General features: G+C 57.1%; 2 protein-coding genes and 1 non-coding gene across 5 annotated transcripts in view; 1 reads left to right on the top strand and 2 right to left on the bottom strand.

Annotated features, from left to right (window-relative positions):
- Window positions 1-706: 706 nt before the first annotated feature.
- On the bottom strand, window positions 707-779 carry TRNAR-UCG (transfer RNA arginine (anticodon UCG)). The gene has a single exon. It is a non-coding gene; the product is annotated as a tRNA-Arg (tRNA).
- A 224-nt stretch (window positions 780-1,003) lies between these two features.
- POLG (DNA polymerase gamma, catalytic subunit) lies at window positions 1,004-17,772 on the top strand. 2 transcript variants are annotated; one of them, XM_069559693.1, is made up of 23 exons: window positions 1,004-1,178; window positions 1,906-2,676; window positions 5,511-5,706; window positions 6,589-6,747; window positions 6,844-6,990; window positions 7,139-7,218; window positions 7,680-7,862; window positions 7,968-8,122; window positions 8,337-8,463; window positions 9,381-9,617; window positions 10,532-10,652; window positions 10,805-10,891; window positions 11,193-11,300; window positions 12,052-12,212; window positions 12,913-12,966; window positions 13,072-13,189; window positions 13,579-13,714; window positions 13,814-14,060; window positions 15,012-15,134; window positions 15,254-15,422; window positions 15,546-15,754; window positions 16,578-16,738; window positions 17,258-17,772. In XM_069559693.1, the coding sequence occupies exons 2-23, from the start codon at window positions 2,066-2,068 to the stop codon at window positions 17,314-17,316; spliced, it is 3,648 nt and encodes a 1,215-aa protein (XP_069415794.1). In that variant the 5' UTR covers window positions 1,004-1,178; window positions 1,906-2,065; the 3' UTR covers window positions 17,317-17,772. The 2 variants fall into 2 exon arrangements, with proteins under 2 accessions (XP_069415794.1, XP_069415795.1); XM_069559694.1 differs by having other exon boundaries at window positions 1,014-1,139.
- FANCI (FA complementation group I) overlaps window positions 16,994-19,170 on the bottom strand; it is a 63,246-nt gene continuing 61,069 nt past the window's right edge. For both annotated transcript variants that reach the window (XM_069559691.1, XM_069559692.1), the window contains 3 exons: window positions 19,002-19,097; window positions 18,609-18,719; window positions 16,994-17,682 (listed from right to left, as the gene is read on the bottom strand). In XM_069559691.1, the coding sequence (XP_069415792.1) occupies window positions 17,602-17,682; window positions 18,609-18,719; window positions 19,002-19,097 (288 nt within the window). In that variant the 3' untranslated portion in view covers window positions 16,994-17,601. The remainder of the gene's footprint in view (window positions 17,683-18,608; window positions 18,720-19,001; window positions 19,098-19,170) is intronic.

Raw genomic sequence — 19,170 nt, 5'->3', positions numbered from 1 at the left:
ATCTGGCGACAGATTCAGCTTCAAGGGAAGGCAGTATTTTTACTCATCAGAATTGACCAGGATGAAGAGAGGGAAGGGGCTTGCCTTCAAATGTGAATCTCTATGATTCCCACTTATCAGTTCAGTTCAGTCGCTCAGTCATGTCCGACTCTTTGTGACCCCATGAACCTCAGCACGCCAGGCCTCCCTGTCCATCACCAACTCCTGGAGTCCACCCAAACCCAAATCCATTGTGTCGGTGATGACATCCAACCGTCTCATCCTCTGTCGTCCCCTTCTGCTCCTGCCCTCAATCCTTCCCAGCATCAGGGTCTTTTCAAATGAGTCAGCTCTCCGCATCAGGTGGCCAAAGTATTGGAGATTCAGCTTCAAATCAGTCCCTCCAATGAACACCCAGGGTCCAGTTGATTTAAAATCGGGGTTTCCCCAAAGGATGCTCCTGCTTCTCTACCAGTGTGAGGGTATGAACACGGATGGTACGTTTTTAGAAATGGACCACCACTTCCGCTCACCTCCATGTAGCTGTAACAGGTAGAGGAAGAGTTTCACAAGGACACTGCCGGGTGGGATGTAGGTACAGTTACTTCGTCTGATTTGAGTGTTCCCAGATATCAACGAGGGGTGATAATCGGCAACAGTGTTTCCATACGGTTCTCTTACTTAAATTCCTAAGAAAGGATAAACCAAAAAGCAACTTTTCCCATCGCGACCGCGGCAGGACTCGAACCTGCAATCTTCTGATCCGAAGTCAGACGCCTTATCCATTAGGCCACGCGGCCGCCCGCTAACTAGCGCTCTTTGGACAATCTAAAAAGCATTATTACCGCCCACCAGCTTGCCTGGGACCAACCCACCTGCTTCTTGAGCAGGGGAGGTTGGACCTTGGTTCCCAGAGTTCCGCAGGGGAAGGTCCACCCGGAAGTCCTTTTTCCCCCCCTACGGGCGGACCGGTCTACTTGTGGCTCTCCTATTGGTCGCGCTAGGAGTCTCCCGCCTGCCTCTCGGGTAGCCGCGGGACCTAGCGGGGTACAGACGGGAAGTTGCCCCTGCCAGCGAGGCGGCTCGCTCGGGTGGAGGCCACGCGCCACCCCGAGGCTGCACAGGCCGCGCGGAGGGAGCCGGGGCGTCGCCAGCCTGGGGTCGGGAGCCGCAGACCGGGAGGCACCGGGCGGACTGAGGTTTCCGGCGGGTTCGGCGCTGGGGGGCAGGTGGCCGGGTCGCTGAGCGGCGGCGCGGCCCCTCCCTCTCCAGTCTGGGAGCGCGGCCCTGGGCTGGGCGGAGGCTCGTCCCAGCGCGCACCGCGGCGCGACCGCCGGGCTCAGGCTGGCGGCCGAGGGCTCCTGCGGCGCGCTGGGCCAGGGCTCCGGCGGGGGTGGGGCTCCCGCGGGACTGCCGCCCCCCTGGCGGGCTCGAACCCGGGCACTGGCCCCTAAGGGCGCTAGGCCCTCGGGCTGCGGCGGTGGGGGCACCGGCAGCCACCGTTTGCCGAGCACTTGCCGAGGGCCGTGCCCCGCGGCAGGTTCGCCCTGTGTGTCACCCGAACAGCAGTCCTGTATGACCGGTAGAACCCAGTCACCCCAATTTACAGAGTAGGGAAATGGGCCCAAGGCGCTTGCCCAAGGTCACACATCTCGGAAGAGCTGGAGCCGGGATTCAAACCCTCGTCCCCACCAGAGTCTTGCGCTCATAACCACTACCGTCTCCTTCTCTGATGAACTTAACCTGAACCTCGGTTTTCCGAGGGGTATTGGTATTTCCCAAGGTTGCTTGATTAACTGAGAACATGCACCTAAAGGCGCCTGGCACCCTGCTTTGGGACGCAGGCAGGGCTCGCGGAAGGAGGGCTGTTAAGATCGCGGGTGCTTTGCATGTAGTTGCTAACACTACATCATCTGTCTCCTTTAGGATTTGTGGGTGGAAGGCAGGCATGGTCAGAACCGTTTCCCTGGCAGGAAAGCGGAGACAGGACGTGTCCCTCTCCACGTCTCTCAGCCAGTGAACGCTGCCAAGCTGGAGCCCAAAGCCAGGTGTCCTGACGCCCACCGGGGGGCTCCCTGCACCCACCATGAGCCGCCTGCTCTGGAGGAAGGTGGCCGGCGCCACCGTCGGGCCAGGCCTGGTTCCAGCTCCGGGACGTTGGGTCTCCAGCTCCGCCTCCGACCCCGTCCCCAGCGACGGGCCGCCGCCGCCGCAGCCTGTGCCATCCTCGGTGGGCGGGCAGCTGCGGCACAACCCCTTGCACATCCAGATGCTCTCGAGAGGGCTCCACGAGCAGATCTTCGGGCCCGGCGGGGAGAGGCCCGACGAGGCCGCGGTGCGCCGCAGCGTGGAGCACCTGCAGAAGCACGGGCTTTGGGGGCAGCCGGCCGCGCCCTTGCCCGACGTGGAGCTGCGCCTGCCGCCCCTCCTCGGGGGCAGCCTGGACCAGCACTTCCGCCTCCTGGCGCAGAAGCAGAGCCTGCCCTACCTGGAGGCGGCCAACTCGCTCTTGCAGGCGCAGCTGCCCCCGCGGCCCCCGAGCTGGGCCTGGGCGGAGGGCTGGACCCGGTACGGCCCCGCGGGGGAGGCCGAACCCGTGGCCATCCCCGAGGAGCGGGCCCTGGTGTTCGACGTGGAGGTCTGCTTGGCAGAGGGAACCTGCCCCACGTTGGCGGTGGCCATATCCCCCTCGGCCTGGTGAGTAGGGAGGGGCCAGGGTCAGGGGACTTGAGCCCACGTGGGGGGCCCCCACTCTGTGTCTGGCGGGGGAGTTTCCAGGGACTGCAATCAGCTCGACCCCAGCTTTGATAGAGCTTACTTTCTGGTGGGGAAGGTGTAGGATGATAAAGGACACCCTAGCAAGTGTCAGGTGGTGACGGGCTCAGCAGAGTCCCAGTAATATGTTGTACTTGAGGCTGACTGGGAGACCAGTTGAGATTACCTTGATTTGATTCCTTTACCCCTTCCCCTAATAGCTTCCTGAAAAGTTAGTCTAAGACATTTGAACAGTGTTTCTATTTGGGGATGTCAGTGGTTATTTTGGGCAGGAGAAACTTCCCTTTGATGGGAATGTCCCAGGCAGTATAAGACACTTAGCGTCCCCAGCTGCTCCCTTAAGTGCCAGACCAAATCCCGCTCCATTTCAGTTTCCAAATACCCCTCCCCTCAGGTAACACCTTGCTGACCACCCCTAGCTGAGAAACACTTCTTCCATCCCCCAGCCTCCCAAGTAGGCCTGCAGGCATTTTGGTCCCCCAAATGTATATCCAGTCACTCTTTTCTTTTTGAGTAACTTTCTAAGTGCTACCCAAGTTTCTTTTTCAAACAATGATGGCAGTACTGTTTCTCCCCTTTTTTATTCTTCATTCCAGGATTAAAATACTATTTACAACCTTAATGCTTTCAGGCATGGCCAGCAAAAAAAAAGTTGGCAGTTTCTTTATTCCTATTGGAAGCTACATCTTTGTAAAGAAAGCTGCGAAATGTTAAATATGCAGTTGAAAATGGTGAAAACATGGCTAAATAGATAAGGTAGGCATTAACGGCTGAAAAGAGCAAAACCAGATGATTCCTTATTGATTAGTTCCAGTTAAGATGAGAATCTTAGAGCTTACTATGTAACTTGATGGTCAAACTAGAGGGAATACTGTCCATCATTTGAGAAAATAAAGTAGGCTGTGGTGGCTGAAAGGAAATTAGGAAACCAGTGATAAGAACTGTTTTTCGATCTTTGGGTCATTCTTGGTCAGTTTACCTCTAGTCCCCTTTTTCTTGTCTCTTCTTCCTCTGCTGACTGTTCACCTCTTTCTCTTCCTGTCCTTTCCATCATCCTCTCATTCTCATACCATTCTTGCCAGTGGTACTGGGGGGCGCCGCTCAGTTTGCCTGGCAGTGGAAGTCATTACTGAGGACCGGGCTCATACAGGGCCTTCCTCCTGGGAGCCTGACTGTGGCGGGGAGTGGGAGGCTGGGGCCCTGACAGCAGCCCACTTAACTTCGGCACATCCCTGGCACCTGGCTGTGTAACGTCAGATGCCTGAGCAGCCCACAGATTCCAGTGGAAGGGAGAAGCCTTGCACAGGCCAGAGGGCAGCTTCCCAAAGGCTGCAGGTGAGGGCTTTGGTCATCAGACCGGAGGGACATTGCACAGGCTGTCAGTGGCAAGCTGAGGCTCACAGGGAAAGTGTAGTGTTGGTTGGTTCTGACTCATCTTAAATATGCCAAAGGTGTTTGCATTTTGGCTTTCTTCTTTTTTATCACAAAAATTTAACAAGATGGCTCTCATGCACAGCTGCAGACCCCGATCTTGGCACCAGTCTGGCTTTTTATTGCAACCAAAGTCCCTATCATCCCCGTAGCCTCTGATATTTGACATCCTTCAGCCTTTTCTTCCGTGTTATTAAGGGCTTTGACATGCTGAATTGAGAGGGAAGGAGGTTGCAACTCGAATTCCTGAGTGTTTTCCCATCATTTGGGGTGTGGGTTAGGTCTCACCAGGTTTAAAATTAGGAACCACTTTTTGCTGGTAATGCCCTCCCTGAGAGAAACTAGTTTTATGTTTGTCATTAATTGTTGTGACAGATAACCCCTCCTCCCCTCCATAGGGACACAGGGAGCTTGTTTGCAGCTGTGGTGGCCACACAGGTGGCCTCGTCACTCACTTTGGTGCTGAGTGGCCTTGACCCTTTGGCGTGATCCATGGTTCACAAAGGCTTTTTGCTCAGTGGCCGTTTCCCCACACTTATCCTTGTGGATCTTGAGCAAACTCCAGCCTTTTCTCGAGTCAGTGTCAGGCCCCCAACAGACAGCACTCACCCCCTGTCCACCCCACCCCCCAGCTCCAGCACATACTTCTAGAACATGTGCATACATCTCCTCCTTTCTGGCACTTTCCTTGGTCTGTCACTGAGGGTGGTTGCTCAGAGGCCCAGCACCTTCTACAAGGTGCGTGACTTGCTCTTCGTCCTTCAGAATCTTCCAGCCGTCAGATGATTCATCCTGTACACATGTGCAGCATTTGTCTTTTTTTTTTGCCACTTTCAATTAAAAAAAGTTCCACTTTGGAACTTTATAATTTTATAATTGTAAAAGTTACAACTTTATGATTGTCTGTCCCCTTTATTAGCTCTTTGAACATGAGCTGTTTAGTGCTCATAGATGTGAGGGGTCGGTAACATTCATTAAGATACTTCAGAGCCAAGCACCGACTTGGTGAGCCCCGGACCTAACAGACATCTTGACGGCCAGGCTGCATGCCCGTCCGGGACACTGGGGACTGTGGCGCGTAGCTGCCTTCCTCTCTGTGGAGGTGGAGAAGTAAAGAAGGCTTTGTAACTCCTCCTCACTCCCAGCACGGCCCCGACAGCCCCCCACCTGACCTCCAGCCCTGTGAGGGTTAGGAGACCTCGTCCCCCTTGTGTCCCCAGCTGCTAGTGCAGGACCTGCATGTGGTGGAAGGTGTGCGCAGTGGGGCTTGTGGAGCAGGGCGTGCACGTCTTTGGGCTGAGCCTGCCCGCCTCTCACCTCCTCAGGTATTCCTGGTGCAGCCGGCGGCTGGTGGAAGAGCGTTACTCTTGGACCAGCCAGCTGTCGCCGGCTGACCTCATTCCCCTGGAGGTCCCTGCCAGTGCCGGTGGCCCTGCTCAGCGAGACCAGCAGGAGCGGTTAGTGGTGGGGCACAATGTATCCTTCGACCGAGCCCACATCCGGGAGCAGTACTTGATCCAGGTGAGGATCCTAGGGCTGAGTGCAGGTCCTGGCTCAGGGTGGGCTCAGAGCCCGGCTCTCAGTGGCTGGGGAAGGACTGCATGTCCTGGCTAGTGCCTCCATCGCCTTTGTAGCAACTTCAGGGACCCCTGTTGACCAGCCCTGCCCATGGTCCCTGTGCCCAGCTCTTGGGTCCCCAGGATCCCTGGCACAGGACCTGAGCTGTCACAGCACTAATGGCCCTTGTCTGTGTGCGGCATTTTAGAGCTTGACCTGGGCTTTGGAGGCCATGGGCCCCACAGCCTGGGCACACATCCTGTCTCAGCCACTGGTGAGCAGCATGTGCTTCTTGACACCCCTGAGCCTCAGTTTCCTCTTTTGTAAAAAGAGGGAGATAGCAGAAGTTACATCATAGAATTGCTGAGAGTTTGAACAGTGCACATGTCAGAACTATAGTGGAGGCACTTCTTGAGTTTGTGGAAAGTGCCCCAGGAGAGGTGGGGCAGGTGGGAGCAGCCTTTGCCTCCAGCTACAGATGCTGAGGCTTGGACAGCCTTGTTAACTTGCCCAGGGCCTCATAGCTGGTGAGTGGCAGGGCGGGGCAACCAAGCCTGATAGCTCGGAAGGCTTGGTTTAGGCCCCTCTGTTCCCAAGGCGCCTCTCAGTGCTGTTGCTGGGAAGGGCCTTGTGTTGGGACTGAGCCTGGCCTATGCCTTCCAGGGTGGCTAGGATCTAGAAGGCAGGCCCCTCACAGGCGGAGGAACAAGCACGAGCAAGTTTGAAGACACTGCATCTTGAGCATCCAGCTGTGTGCTGGGAGGAGGGTTGTGGTGGGGCTGGTGGGCTGAAGCACTGAGGTGAGGTGGGCAGGCCCCTCTGCTGCAGCCTCTCCCCACTCCTCAGGGTTCCCACATGCGCTTCCTGGACACCATGAGCATGCACATGGCCATCTCAGGGCTGAGCAGCTTCCAGCGCAGTCTGTGGATGGCCGCCAAGCAGGGCAAGCACAAGGCCCGGCCCCCTGCTCAACGAGGCCCGAAGAGCAGAGCCAACGGCCCAACGGTGAGGGTACAGTGGGCGTGGGGGGACCCCGTCACAAGCCTGCCCATCTGGCTCAAGGCCACGCTGACCTGCCATGTCCCTTGCTCTGGCCCCCAGATCTCGTCCTGGGACTGGCTGGACATCAGTAGTGTCAATAACCTGGCAGACGTGCACGGCCTCTACGTGGGGGGGCCTCGCCTGGAGAAGGAGCCCCGTGAGCTGTTTGTCAAGGGCAACATGAAGGACATCCGTGAGAACTTCCAGGTATGGTGGGGGGTGGGGGTGCTCTGGGGGTGCGGGCAGGGGCGGGCCCCAAGAGACCCTGGGAGTGTAGCTGCCACACCTGACCCTGGGCCCCAGCGGCAGCAGTGGGATGACTGCCCACCCTGCGCCTTCCTGTCGCCTGTGCCAGGACCTGATGCAGTACTGTGCCCAGGACGTGTGGGCCACCTATGAGGTTTTCCAGCAGCAGCTTCCGCTCTTCCTGGAGAGGTGAGGGAGTGCCCCTCTGGGAACCCCTGGGGGTCAGTGGGTTCCCGGTGGTACCTGGGCCCATTGTAGCCAGGTACCGCTGGGCCTTTCTCAGGCTGGGGCCCTCAGCCTTTCTGGCCCGAGAGCATAGAGCTGCTCTGTCCAGGGCTGGCCACCTGGCCCTTGGACTCTCGGGTGTCTAGAGTCCCAGAGGGGAGGACCCAGGCTGTGCTTATTCATGGTCCGCTCAGCGCCCTCTCTGAACCCAGAGCCTGAGCTAAGGGCTTCACGTCCATCTTGGTTATGTGTCCTAGGGAGTCAGTCTGATGATGCGGTCATCTGAAATAGAAGAGAGCTGGAGTTTAAACCCCTGTCTCTCTGATGTGGGTGGTTGGGTTGAGGATTGCCAGGCCGGCTCAGGGCTTGAGCCAGAGCCTTGCCTTCCGTGGTCATTTATGGCAGCCCTGGTGTTTGTCCTGAAGGTGTCCCCACCCGGTGACTCTGGCTGGCATGTTGGAGATGGGCGTCTCCTACCTGCCCGTCAACCAGAACTGGGAGCGTTACCTGGCGGAGGCACAGGGCACCTACGAGGAGCTCCAGCGGGAGATGAAGAAGTCGCTGATGGACCTGGCCAACGACGCCTGCCAATTGCTCTCGGGAGAGAGGTAGCCAGGCCCTTGGGTGGGCAGAGTCCCCCTGCAGGGGCCAGGCAGCAGGAGACCTGGCCTCTGGCATGGCCTTAGCCCTGCCCTGGTGAACTGGCTGTGCAGGTACAAAGAGGACCCCTGGCTCTGGGACCTGGAGTGGGATGTGCAGGAGTTCAAGCAGAAGAAGGCGAAGAAGGGGAAGAGGAGGGAGCCGGCTGCAGCCAGCAAGTTGCCTGTTGAGGGGGCTGACGCCCCTGGGGACCCCAGGGATCAGGAAGGTGGGGAACATGGGCGGGAGGCGGGGAAGGGAGGGGCCCTGGGAAGGGCCTGGGACCCGGGGGTCCCTTGGCAGTGGTGGCTCCAGCCTTCCAGAGGAGAACCCATGCCCCCTGCAGTGGAAGCACAGAATTCAAACCACTGGACTGGACCGCTGGGCAGGTCCTGGGAGGGTCTTTCTTCCCCGGTCCTGATTGTCCTCCCCGCCCTGTGCAGACCCCGGCCCCCCCAGTGAGGAGGAAGAGTTCCAGCGAGGCGTCACAGCCCGCACCTGCTTGGAGCAGCTGAGGGGGACCACAGAGCTCCTGCCCCAGCGGCCCCAGCACCTTCCTGGACACCCAGGGTGAGCCCTTACCCTCACATGGCCAGAAGCCCCCCTATCCCTCCCTCCGCCCCGAGACAGCCGTATTCCAGGCCCCAGCACAGCGGGTAGCATGCATATGCGCCCCTGCTAACATGCTGCCATTTGTCCCTGCCTTCTCCCGGTCCTGCTCTCACCCCCGGGTCACTGGGCTTGTTCACTACAAGTGCACTAAGCGCCTGCTGGGCTCTGGGCCTTACTGCAGCCTCTGAGGGGCAAGGAGAAGCACAACTCCTTTCTAGTAGCTTCTCCCTGGGAAGAGCCAGCCTGTGCTGGAGTTGAGATCCATCATAAGACAGGAGAGTCATCAGTGTCGAGGCAGAACCTAAAACTCTGCCTGGGGAAATCAAGGAAGGCTTCCTTGAGGAGATGACCTTCATTCTTGCCCCACAAAGTGGCAGAGATGGGAAAGTAGGGGCATCCAGACTGAACAGCAAGGGGCCAATTTTGTGTTTCCCTGAGAGGAGGCCTTCTTGAATCTGTGCCCTGAGTGCCTCACTTGCCTCGCTCTGGCATTGGCTCTGGTGAGCAGCCCGTGAGGGATGGAGCGCTGGAGGCCCTGGTATGCTTCTGGAGCAGCAGACGTCGGGCAGACCGGTGCACTGCTCTGGGCAGTTTCCCTGGTGAAGTGGAGTTTGCGAGGAGTCCTGCCCTGGGCAGTGTGTATGGGTCCTGGAACAGGGGGCTGACAGAGGATCTGTCCTTGGGGGATATTTGAATTATTCTAGGGGCCTCCATGGGGGGTCCTGGCTGAGTCCCAGAGGGAGGGGTGGTGATGTCAGGCTGAGGTCACCAGCAGGCCTTGGGATGGGTGGGCATTGTCATGGATGGAGAGAGCCTTCCTCGGTGCGTGCTGTCCCCCCCTGACTGCTGTGACGCGCTCTCTGCTGGCGGTGTAGGTGGTATCGGAAGCTGTGTCCCCGGCTCGATGACCCTGCGTGGACCCCTGGCCCCAGTCTCCTCAGCCTCCAGATGCGGGTCACACCTAAGCTCATGGCGCTGACCTGGGACGGCTTCCCCCTGCACTACTCGGAGCAGCATGGCTGGGGCTACCTGGTGCCCGGGCGGCGGGACAACCTGGCTCAGGTGCCGGCCGGCAGTGCCCCCACATCAGCTGGGGTGGCCTGCCCCCACACGTAAGGCTCTGGCTCGGGGAGGAAGGGGCTGGCATCTCGGGACCCTTCCCCTTGTTGGAGAGGCCAAGCCCAGCTCAGGCTAGGGTGAGGAGCCTGAGTCGGAGCGTCTGGCTTCTAGTTCTTTTTTGATGGCAGTCTTTCTGTCCAGGCCTCCGAGCCCTGTGGAGTTGAGGGCGTGGGGTTTGAGTGGGAAGGGCTAAGGCCCTGCTAAGGAGCCTGCAGCCCGGCTGCCCGCACAGGAACACGCAGAGGGCAGGCTGGAGGGCTGTTGAACGTGATGGGTCCACGGACTTTGTGTGCCTCCTTTGAGTATCATGTATTGAGCACTGGTTATATTCTGTGTTAATCCTTTACGGTGCTTCCCTCGTTTGTTCCCCAGGCAGCCACATGAGACAGGGTGGTTATCTTCATTTCAGAGCTGGCAGAAGAAAAGGCCATGGGGAAGTTAGTTTCTTGTCTGAGAACCCAGACCCTTGAGCTTTTGACAGGCAGGTGCTGGGGAGAAGCCGTAGTGTGTGAAGTGGCCCAGAATTAAAGGTCCTGGCTTGGCAGGGCAGTCTGACCCGCCTATGGGGCCTGAGGACAGAGGGATGGGGGTCGCCTGCGCCTGTGAGCTGAAGAGTGGGTGCGCGCGCAGGAGCCAGCCTGGGGCGGGCCTGGCCCTGACTCCCTGCTGCCCTGCTCCCCACACGCTCTTCTCCTGAGTCGGCCCGGGCCTCAAAGCCCAGCCTGCCAGCAGCGCGCTGTCGTTATCAGCTTGTCACTCGCTGTCTGTGAGCCAGGGAGCATGCTGTCCATTCCTGCCTCAGATCCGCTTCCGGGGACTGAACGGGGAACGGTGGAAGGCACCCAGTGGCGGCCTGGCCCGGAGGGGGCCTGCGGTAATCAGGCTGCGGCTGCCGTTCTCTGCGCAGAGCCATCGAGTCCCTGTACAGGAAGCACTGTCTTGAACAGGGGAAGCAGCAGCTGGAGCCGCCGCGGGCAGACCTGGCCGAGGAGTTCCTGCTGTCCGACAGCAGCGCCATGTGGCAGACGGTGAGGGTGGCTCTGGCTCCAGGACGGGGCAGCCTCTGGGTGGGGGCCAGGCGCCAGAGGCACTCGTCTGCTCACTCACCCCAGAGTGGGGCTGGCGAACGTGGGCCAGCCCTGCCCCCCGCTGTACTCACTTGGTACCTGGGCCCCTCCAGGTGGAAGAATTGGGCTGCTTGGAAGTGGAGGCTGAGGCAAAGATGGAGAACTCGCGAGAGGCAGTTCCAGGTCAACCGCTAGCTCCGGTGAGCTGGGCGCCTGCTCAGGGCTTCTCTGGGTGGGTGCTGGCTGGCCACGTCCTCCTCTTGAGCCCAGGTAGTGCTTTCCCCCTCAGTTCCCAAGGTTTTGCGGGGCTGGGAGATGACCGCCATGCCCTTGGGCAGCCCCACCCTTGTTGGAGGCCCGAGAGGGAGCCTGAGACCGCGTGGCCATCCTGTCGTTTCCCAGCTGCATGCCGTTTCAGGCCCTTTTCCCACCCCTACCCCATGGCCCTCGCTGAACGCAGGTGCTGGAGCAGGGCCTGATCTAGGTGTGTGGCCCCCACAGACTGCTGCTGGTGGCCCCAAAGCCAGCCAGCCAGCTTATCACCATGGCAACGGACCCTATAACGACGTGGATATCCCCGGCTGCTGGTTCTTCAAGCTGCCTCACAAGGTGTGTGTGCTGGTTCACACCCTGTTTTGTGGTGTTCTTGCTGCACTTGGGGCGCATAGTAGGCCTGCAGAGTGACTCAAACCAGGAGACGGCCTTGCTGTGGGAATGCCAGGAGTAGAGGGGCAGAGCATGATCTCTGACAAAAGTTGCCATCTCTGTGAGCCTTTGTTTTTCTTCTAAAAATTGGGTGGCAAGGGGCCTGGTTGGCAGAGTTAAATGACATAGGGCTAGAAAAAAGAGAAAAATGACATCGGGCATCTCTTTGTGACCCGCCAGGCTCCTCTGTCCATGGGGTTCTCCAGGCAAGAATACTGGAGTGGGTTTCCATTTCCTTCTCCAAGGGATCTTCCCCACAGGGATTGAACCTGGGTCTCCTGCACTGCAGGCAGATTGTCATCTGAGCCACCAGGGATGTCTTTGAGCCTTTTTTTTTCTTCTAAAAATTGAGTGGCAAGGGGTCTGGTGGCAGAATTACATGACATAGGGCGAGAAAAAAGAGAAAACTGGCATGGGGCGTGTCGGGCCTAGTGCCACACCTGGTGGCTGGTGGCTGTTCCTGGGAGGGGCTGGGTGTTCGCCTGTGTGTGGGTGTGTGTGTGTGTGCGCGCCTGTGTGTGTATGTATGTTGCAACCAGGGATTTGCCCCAGACTGCTCTGCTCTTGGGGCAGTCTGGGCTCGGTGTCGGGCAGTGCCTCGGGCACCGGGGATCTGCCGCACGCCTCCAGACCCCACTTTCTTTGCCCTCCACAGGACGGCAACAGCTGCAATGTGGGCAGCCCCTTTGCCAAAGACTTCCTGCCCAAGATGGAGGACGGCAGCCTGCAGGCTGGCCCGGGAGGCGCCAGCGGGCCCCGGGCCTTGGAAATCAATAAGATGATCTCATTTTGGAGGAACGCCCATAAGCGTATCAGGTGGGCTGTCGGGGAGGGCAGAGACTTGCTGCTATCCATGCCTCTGACCAGGTCACCGCTCTCCTGGGATCCCTCCCCGCCCACCGCCCCCCAACTCCTGGCCCCAACAGCCTGTACTACAGTGCAGGGCTCGCCCAGTCTGGAGGCCAGGCTCTCTGTGGTCCTGGTGCTGTGCGCCCGCGGGCCGGGCTCTTCCTCTCCAGCTTCAGTTTCCTTGTTACGTAAGAAGAGTGGTACTGTAGGTCTCCGAAGGCCCCTCCCAGTCCTGTGAGGCGCCTTCTGTGAAGGGCTAGTGGCCTGTAAGCTGTGTTGGGGGCTGGATCCCAGGCTGGGAATGGCAGATGGGTCAAAGTCTAGTTCCACGGCGGAGGTGGCTGCCAGCAGCACGCTCCTGTGAGAAGAGTCTGGCAAGGGCTGGTGACGCCTGCCCTGAGCGTGGAGGAGGCAGTGGTAGCAGGGCTGAAGCATGGTGCCTCATGGTCACCCCAGGATGCGGGCAGAAGCGGCCTCAGCTGCCTGGCCATCTCCCTGAGGGCTTGTGCTCCTGGGTGGTAGATGGCAGGGCCCAGCCCAGGTCAGGTCAGTGGAGAGGGTTGAGGCCGGGCACGGAGGGCATGCAGTAGAGCAAGGTGGTTGAGAGCTGTGTCATGAGGGGGTGGCTCCTGCCCCCGTGGTTGTGCTCAGCAGCGTGTCCCCACAGCTCCCAGATGGTGGTGTGGCTGCCCCGGTCTGTGCTGCCCCGGGCCGTGACCAGGTATGTCCTATCGGGGTTGTGGGAACAGGAAAGCTGAGTGAGGCGGGTCCTAAGACCAAAGCCAGCTGCGGAGATTCAGGTCCTTCCCCCCCTACACCCCCACAGGCACGCCAACTACGATGAGGAAGGCCGCTACGGGGCTATCCTGCCCCAGGTGGTGACGGCCGGCACCATCACTCGACGGGCCGTGGAGCCCACGTGGCTCACTGCCAGCAATGCCCGGGTGCGTGCTCTTTGTGTGTCTGGTCTCCCAGGCCTTCCTCTCCTGTCTCGAGAAGCTGGGGTTGCAATGGGCCTGTACTAAGATCTGAGTCTGGTGGGACTCAAGACCAAATCTGGCATCACAGCCCCTCCATTTGTTGGGCAGATAAGTTCTGGGCACCTGCTCCTGGCCAGGCATGCGTGGCACAGCTTTTGTGGTGTCTCCATGGGACCGAGTGTGAGCCAGGCATGGGGCAGGGGATCTTTACCTAGAACTGGCAGAGCTGGCTGCATTCCCTAAAACCACGCCCTAGGGAAGGGCCACCACATCTCAGTCTAGTCAGGCCCCGGGGTGAGCGAGAGGAGTCTCACCGGCCACCTACGTGGGGTATGACCTCCCTCTTCCCACAGCCTGACCGCGTAGGCAGTGAGTTGAAGGCCATGGTGCAGGCCCCGCCCGGTTACGTCCTCGTGGGTGCCGACGTGGACTCCCAGGAGCTATGGATCGCAGCTGTGCTGGGAGACGCCCACTTTGCCGGCATGCACGGTAAGCGGGAGCCCGGGCTGGAGCAGCGTGGAGGCGGCCTGATGTCTGGCCGGCGGAGCACTTCCAAAGCCGCCTCTCTCGCTGTCGCCCTGCCCCCAGGCTGCACGGCCTTCGGCTGGATGACCCTGCAGGGTAGGAAGAGCAGGGGCACCGATCTGCACAGCAAGACAGCGGCCACCGTGGGCATCAGCCGCGAGCATGCCAAGATCATCAACTACGGCCGCATCTATGGGGCCGGGCAGCCCTTTGCTGAGCGCCTGCTCATGCAGTTCAACCACCGACTCACGCGGCAGGAGGCGGCTGAGAAGGCCCAGCAGATGTATGCGGTCACCAAGGGCCTCCGCCGGTGAGTGTCCCCCCGCCACCGCTTCTCCATCCCTGGGCCTCAGGCTTGCTTTATTGTCTTTGCTGCACCTGTTTTTTTGACCTTCCCGTTGCCTGAGCCCTCATATGATCTCTGACCTAGCTCCAGGTGGGTTGTCCTTTGGTTGTGATGTTTGCTCGCTTCACAGTCCGTTTTCCTGATAAAGCTATGCATTTGTTATCACTGAGTGGTTGCAGGGTGCCTGTTCTGCTCTTGTAGAATAAACAGTAGTATGGGGTTTGCAAACCCACAGCCTCACAGGGCATGAGAGCAAGTGAGAGGGGGAGCAGAGTGTTGTCCAGGGAGGTGAGGGGGGAGACGGCGCTGGGGGGATGCACTAGGGTAGCGCAGGCAAGGCAGTGGCAACAGAGACGGCTGGGTCTTAGTCATGGAGACCTTTGAAGACTTCATGGTGTGGACTGAGGGTGGGTGGGGAAAGCTTGTGGCACCTCTGAGCAGGTGAGTGACATGACTGGCCAGCAGGGGGACTAGCCCAGTGTCGTCTGAAGCCGCAGTGAAGCTGGGAGTCTGGGCAGCGGGGACCGAGAAGAGTGAGCCAGGCCTGGCTGTATGTCCTGTCTTCTGCCTTTCTAAATGCTCTTCTCACCCCCACCCCAAAATGCAGGGTGGTAGCTTTCGCTGCCTGCTGGACTGACATGCCCTGTTGGTCACTGGGCAGTGCAGGGTTGAAGATTTAGGCAAGTAATGGTCCCCTGTCCTTTATCGGGCTACCCTCAGGTAGCCCATAGAATCCTGGGATCCTGTCTAGGCTCTGCTTCTGCCTGCTGTGCGATCCCAGAGTCACTTAGCATCTCTGAGCCTTTTGACCCCAGGGCGGTTGTGGAAATGGAGTGGTGTTGAACATGCCTAGCCCAGGGCTTGGCACAGAACAGGCATTCCCATGGGAGTGACGGTTGGAACGCTGCCTCCCAGGTACCGGCTGTCAGATGAGGGTGAGTGGCTGGTGAAGGAGTTGGACCTCCCTGTGGATAGGACCGAGGATGGCTGGGTTTCCCTGAAGGATCTGCGCAAGATCCAGAGAGAAGCTTCGAAGAAGTGAGAACCTTCTGTGTGTTCACGTCAGTGGGAGGGTTTGGGCTGGCCCGGGGAGAGCTGGCGTGCGTTTGCTCTGATAATGGTGGAACACACAGCTTGCCCCCCTCTTCGTTCCCCAGATCGAGATGGAAAAAGTGGGAGGTGGTTGCTGAGCGAGCCTGGATCGGGGGCACAGAGTCAGAAATGTTCAACAAGCTGGAGAGCATTGCCACATCTGACATACCGAGTACCCCGGTGCTGGGCTGCCGCATCAGCCGGGCCCTGGAACCCTGTGCTGTCCGAGGGGAGGTACCGCTGCCCTCGGAACGGGGCAACGGGGGCCTCAGGGAGGGCAGGGCTCCTGTGCCGCCTCCTGCTCCGGAGGGAGCTGCTTGTGGTCTGGCCCTCCTCACCTGTGCCTTCCCTCCCCAGTTTATGACCAGCCGAGTGAACTGGGTGGTGCAGAGTTCCGCGGTGGACTACCTGCACCTCATGCTTGTGGCCATGAAGTGGCTGTTTGAGGAGTTTGCCATTGACGGGCGCTTCTGCATCAGCATCCACGATGAGGTTCGCTACCTGGTGCGGGAGGAGGACCGATACCGCGCAGCCCTCGCCCTGCAAATCACCAACCTCCTGACCAGGTAGGCAGGGCCCATGGCTCCTCCGGCCTGAGCGTCTGCCAGATACATGGGGCTTGGACCACACTGAGCACAGTCTGAACTTTCATCCCCCCAGGAATAAGTGTTTCCACTTTTATCTCTGATTTTTAAAAACTGAGAAGTCTTAAAAAGACTGGCTCAATATTTAGAAAAGATTTTTGGAGACTGAAAGTGTATTGCCAGACTCGATCACTCGGGTGGTCAGGAGGTGGGAGAGCCCAGGGAGTAGGCTGAGAGTTCTCAAACTGTGCTCCCCTCAGAATACAACTTTGTTTTGAAAATCAAATGACAGGCTTTTCTCAACTCACAGAAAATTTAGATACTTTTTCATTTGTAAACATTTATTCTTAAGTGCCAAAAGTTTGTTACTGTTAGTAAACAGAAAACATTGTTAACAGGGAAGCTCAAGTATACATATTGAGTTGAATTTTCTTGTAGTAAAATCTCTAGTTTATATGGTTGGATTAACTGATGTTACAGTTCCATGTTGATCTGCTACTAAGAACCAGTTTGGGAACCGTGGCCTGTCCTGATTAATGGGTATATAATGAATGTTTACAGTGATCACTGCTGTTGCCCTCATCTTCTGACCAAAGTGGGAAAAAAGGTGTGTTTTGAGTCCACAGTTGTACACGAGTATCTCAGCAGGAGGTGTTGGGCTGCTGGGTGGAGGGCCGTGCTAGCCCTTCAGCTTTCTTTGCTTGAACAGAGTTGGCTGGGCAGGCCCTGCAGGTCATCTCCTGGAGAGACGGGCCTTTGTTATAGCAGGGACACAACTGTTGAAAGGAGATGGGGTCTCTTTCAGGTGCATGTTTGCCCACAAGCTGGGCCTGAATGACCTGCCCCAGTCAGTCGCGTTTTTCAGTACAGTTGATATTGACCAGTGCCTCAGGAAGGAAGTGACCATGGATTGTAAAACCCCTTCTAACCCAACTGGGATGGAAAGGCGATACGGGATTCCCCAGGGTGAGCACACCACCTTCCTTCCTACACATGGGATGGGAGGCGGACTAGAAAGTGGTCTTGGACAACAGAGGCTCAGGGCACTAGAGGATAATAACCCTCCTCGTGTGCTGTGTGCTGGGCTGTTTCGGTTTTTAGCAGACCCTGAGTCCAAAGTGCGCATAATGTTTGGATCACAAAGGCATGTGTTTCTAGGAAGGTGTTCCTAGTAAATGAAGTGTTTTGACTCTGGTTTCTTTCTTCAGCCACACACACACAGAAGATTTAAACAAGATTTATTGTTTAAAAGTCACAGTGTGTCCTTAGGTGACAAAATTATGCTCTGAATGCCAAACAAGTAAATTAGAAAGCTTAAAGTCTATTTAAAATGTATCTAAGACAAACTTATTTTATAAAGAAAACAGACCCTCCCCAAATATGACCCTACCATTCTTGGCAATCCTTTTTGACCTTAACATTAAGCTTTTCTCACTTCTGACTGCTTCATGAGGGGGCATCCTAACAAACTGCACTATTTTTCAGGTGAAGCGCTGGATATTTACCAGATAATTGAACTCACCAAAGGCTCCCTGGAGAAATGAAGCCAGCCTGGACTATAGCCCTACCTGGAGGCTCTGTATTTGCTCCCATGGAGCTTCATCGGGGCAGCGCAGGCTCCTAAAACTCAGGCTTTCAGCTCTGCTTTTTGCAAAAGGGCTGGCCTCAGGCCAGCCATTTTTCAGTAGCAGGGCCTGCCAAGAATGACTGCCTCTGAACTGAAGGTGCAGTTGAGTTCAGAACCAAGATGCCAACGAGGTGCAGGCAGTAGGACAAGAGGGCATTGTTGCTTGTTGGGTAAAAAGAAAGCAGAATCCCCAAAGTTCACATTAACTCAGGCATTTCTTTTCTTTTTTCCTTTTCTTCTTGGCTGGTTCTTTGTTCTGCCCCTCATGCTCTGATGCAGTGCCCTAGAAGGGGAGAGAAGTAACGCTGTAATGTGAGAAGCCTGTTCAGAGGCAGTGGAAATAAAAGCAGAAATCCTTTATCTTCTCATCAAAGCCTGTGTTGGTCATGCTTTCTCCCCTGCCCCACTCACGGGAGGTGACTTGGTGATGGGGCGAGCTCTGCAGTAGAGCAAGGTGGTGCTGACTCCTTCCCTTTGGGCTTCTGTAATGATGCAGGGAACACGGTGACAGAGAAGGGGCATCAAGATGCTGCAGAACTCCCCTGAACTCAAATGCCAGGCAGGCAGAGGCAGTGGACAGGGCCAGGTATATTACAGCTTAAGAGTGTGGTAAACGGAAGAATGTGGATTCAGAATTTTTTGAGAAGCTAGAAATCCAGGGTGGTTGATGTAAACTTCCAGTTTATCTTGGATATGCGTAAGGTGATAGAAATTCTAGGCACCAGAGGTAAGGAAACACAGGGTTCTGCTTCAGAGATGCTGCAGGGCTCACGGCGTGCCGTTGGGACAGGTCTGTTCCTCTCCCTTCAGTCTCAGCAGAGGGGAAAGGAGGCTAAGAAATGTGCTGACCCTCATTCAGAGTAGTGGCCCTACTTTGAGAGCACGGTAGAAGAGGGAAAAACTGGTTTCTGAGCCAGAATGCTTAGGCTCAATTTTCCAATGGTTTAAAAGGTTATGGGGAGAAGACCCACAGTAAGACCCTGTTTTCAACATCCCCTTCCTGGAAATGTCCATCCTAAAGGTATACAAGCCTGGGAAACTTCTTGTGTGGTTCACTGTTTACAACCTTTCTCTTGAGAACACTTAGTTTTGTTTTTGTCTTTGACCACCTTTTGGCCCTTTCTCTGTGGCTGCTCCCGGACAGGCTGCTGACAACCGGCCAGGAGGGCAGCTGAAGCCTGCTGCACGCCAGTCAGAGCAGGCACTGACCTCTTCATTTTCATCCTCCTCCTCCTCCTGCCGAAGGACTGTGTCCAGGACGTTTCCCTTGATCTTGAAGTCTCGTGAGGTGCTGAGCTTTATATGCTTCATCAGGTTCACCTGGGACAGGATTGTAAACACAGGCACAGTTTGCTACCAATAAAACCTGCCCAGGGCGGCCTGAGCCATCACTGATAAACCCTAGAGAAGCAAGCACACACCCACTAGACTTCACATCAGGTTCCCTGTGTCAGTGTTTGACTTCAAGCCATCAGATCAGAAGTAGCAGAGACAAAAGAAACGTAGTCGACCCCCGACCCAGTGCAGTTGTGTTGCTTCAGTTTGCCAGGTCCCCTCACAGGGTAAGTGGAAATCAGTAGAAAAACAACAGAATATGCTTACCTTTGACCTCTTAGAAAGGTGGATGAGAAACTTTTCATACTGTTCAATGGCAAAGATGAGATTAGGAATTGGCTTGGTTTCCCGAAGAGCTCTGGCCTACAGGGCAAAGAAGAGGACCTAGATTTGGGGTTCAGGGGTGGTGAAGTCTTCTGAAACTGCCGTAGCAGAA

Source organism: Ovis canadensis, chromosome 18 (genome assembly GCF_042477335.2).
Source record: "Ovis canadensis isolate MfBH-ARS-UI-01 breed Bighorn chromosome 18, ARS-UI_OviCan_v2, whole genome shotgun sequence".
NCBI lineage: Eukaryota > Metazoa > Chordata > Mammalia > Artiodactyla > Bovidae > Ovis > Ovis canadensis.
Note: the sequence above shows the minus strand (reverse complement) of the source record. Positions and strands in the feature narration are given on the sequence as shown.

Excerpts from the sequence above, each read along its gene's own strand:
- POLG (XM_069559693.1), top strand. The coding sequence starts at position 2,066 with ATGAGCCGCCTGCTCTGGAGGAAGGTGGCCGGCGCCACCGTCGGGCCA. Across the intron at positions 15,135-15,253 it reads CAGAGAGAAGCTTCGAAGAA|ATCGAGATGGAAAAAGTGGG; the intron begins GTGAGAACCTTC and ends TTCGTTCCCCAG. Across the intron at positions 16,739-17,257 it reads GCGATACGGGATTCCCCAGG|GTGAAGCGCTGGATATTTAC; the intron begins GTGAGCACACCA and ends ACTATTTTTCAG.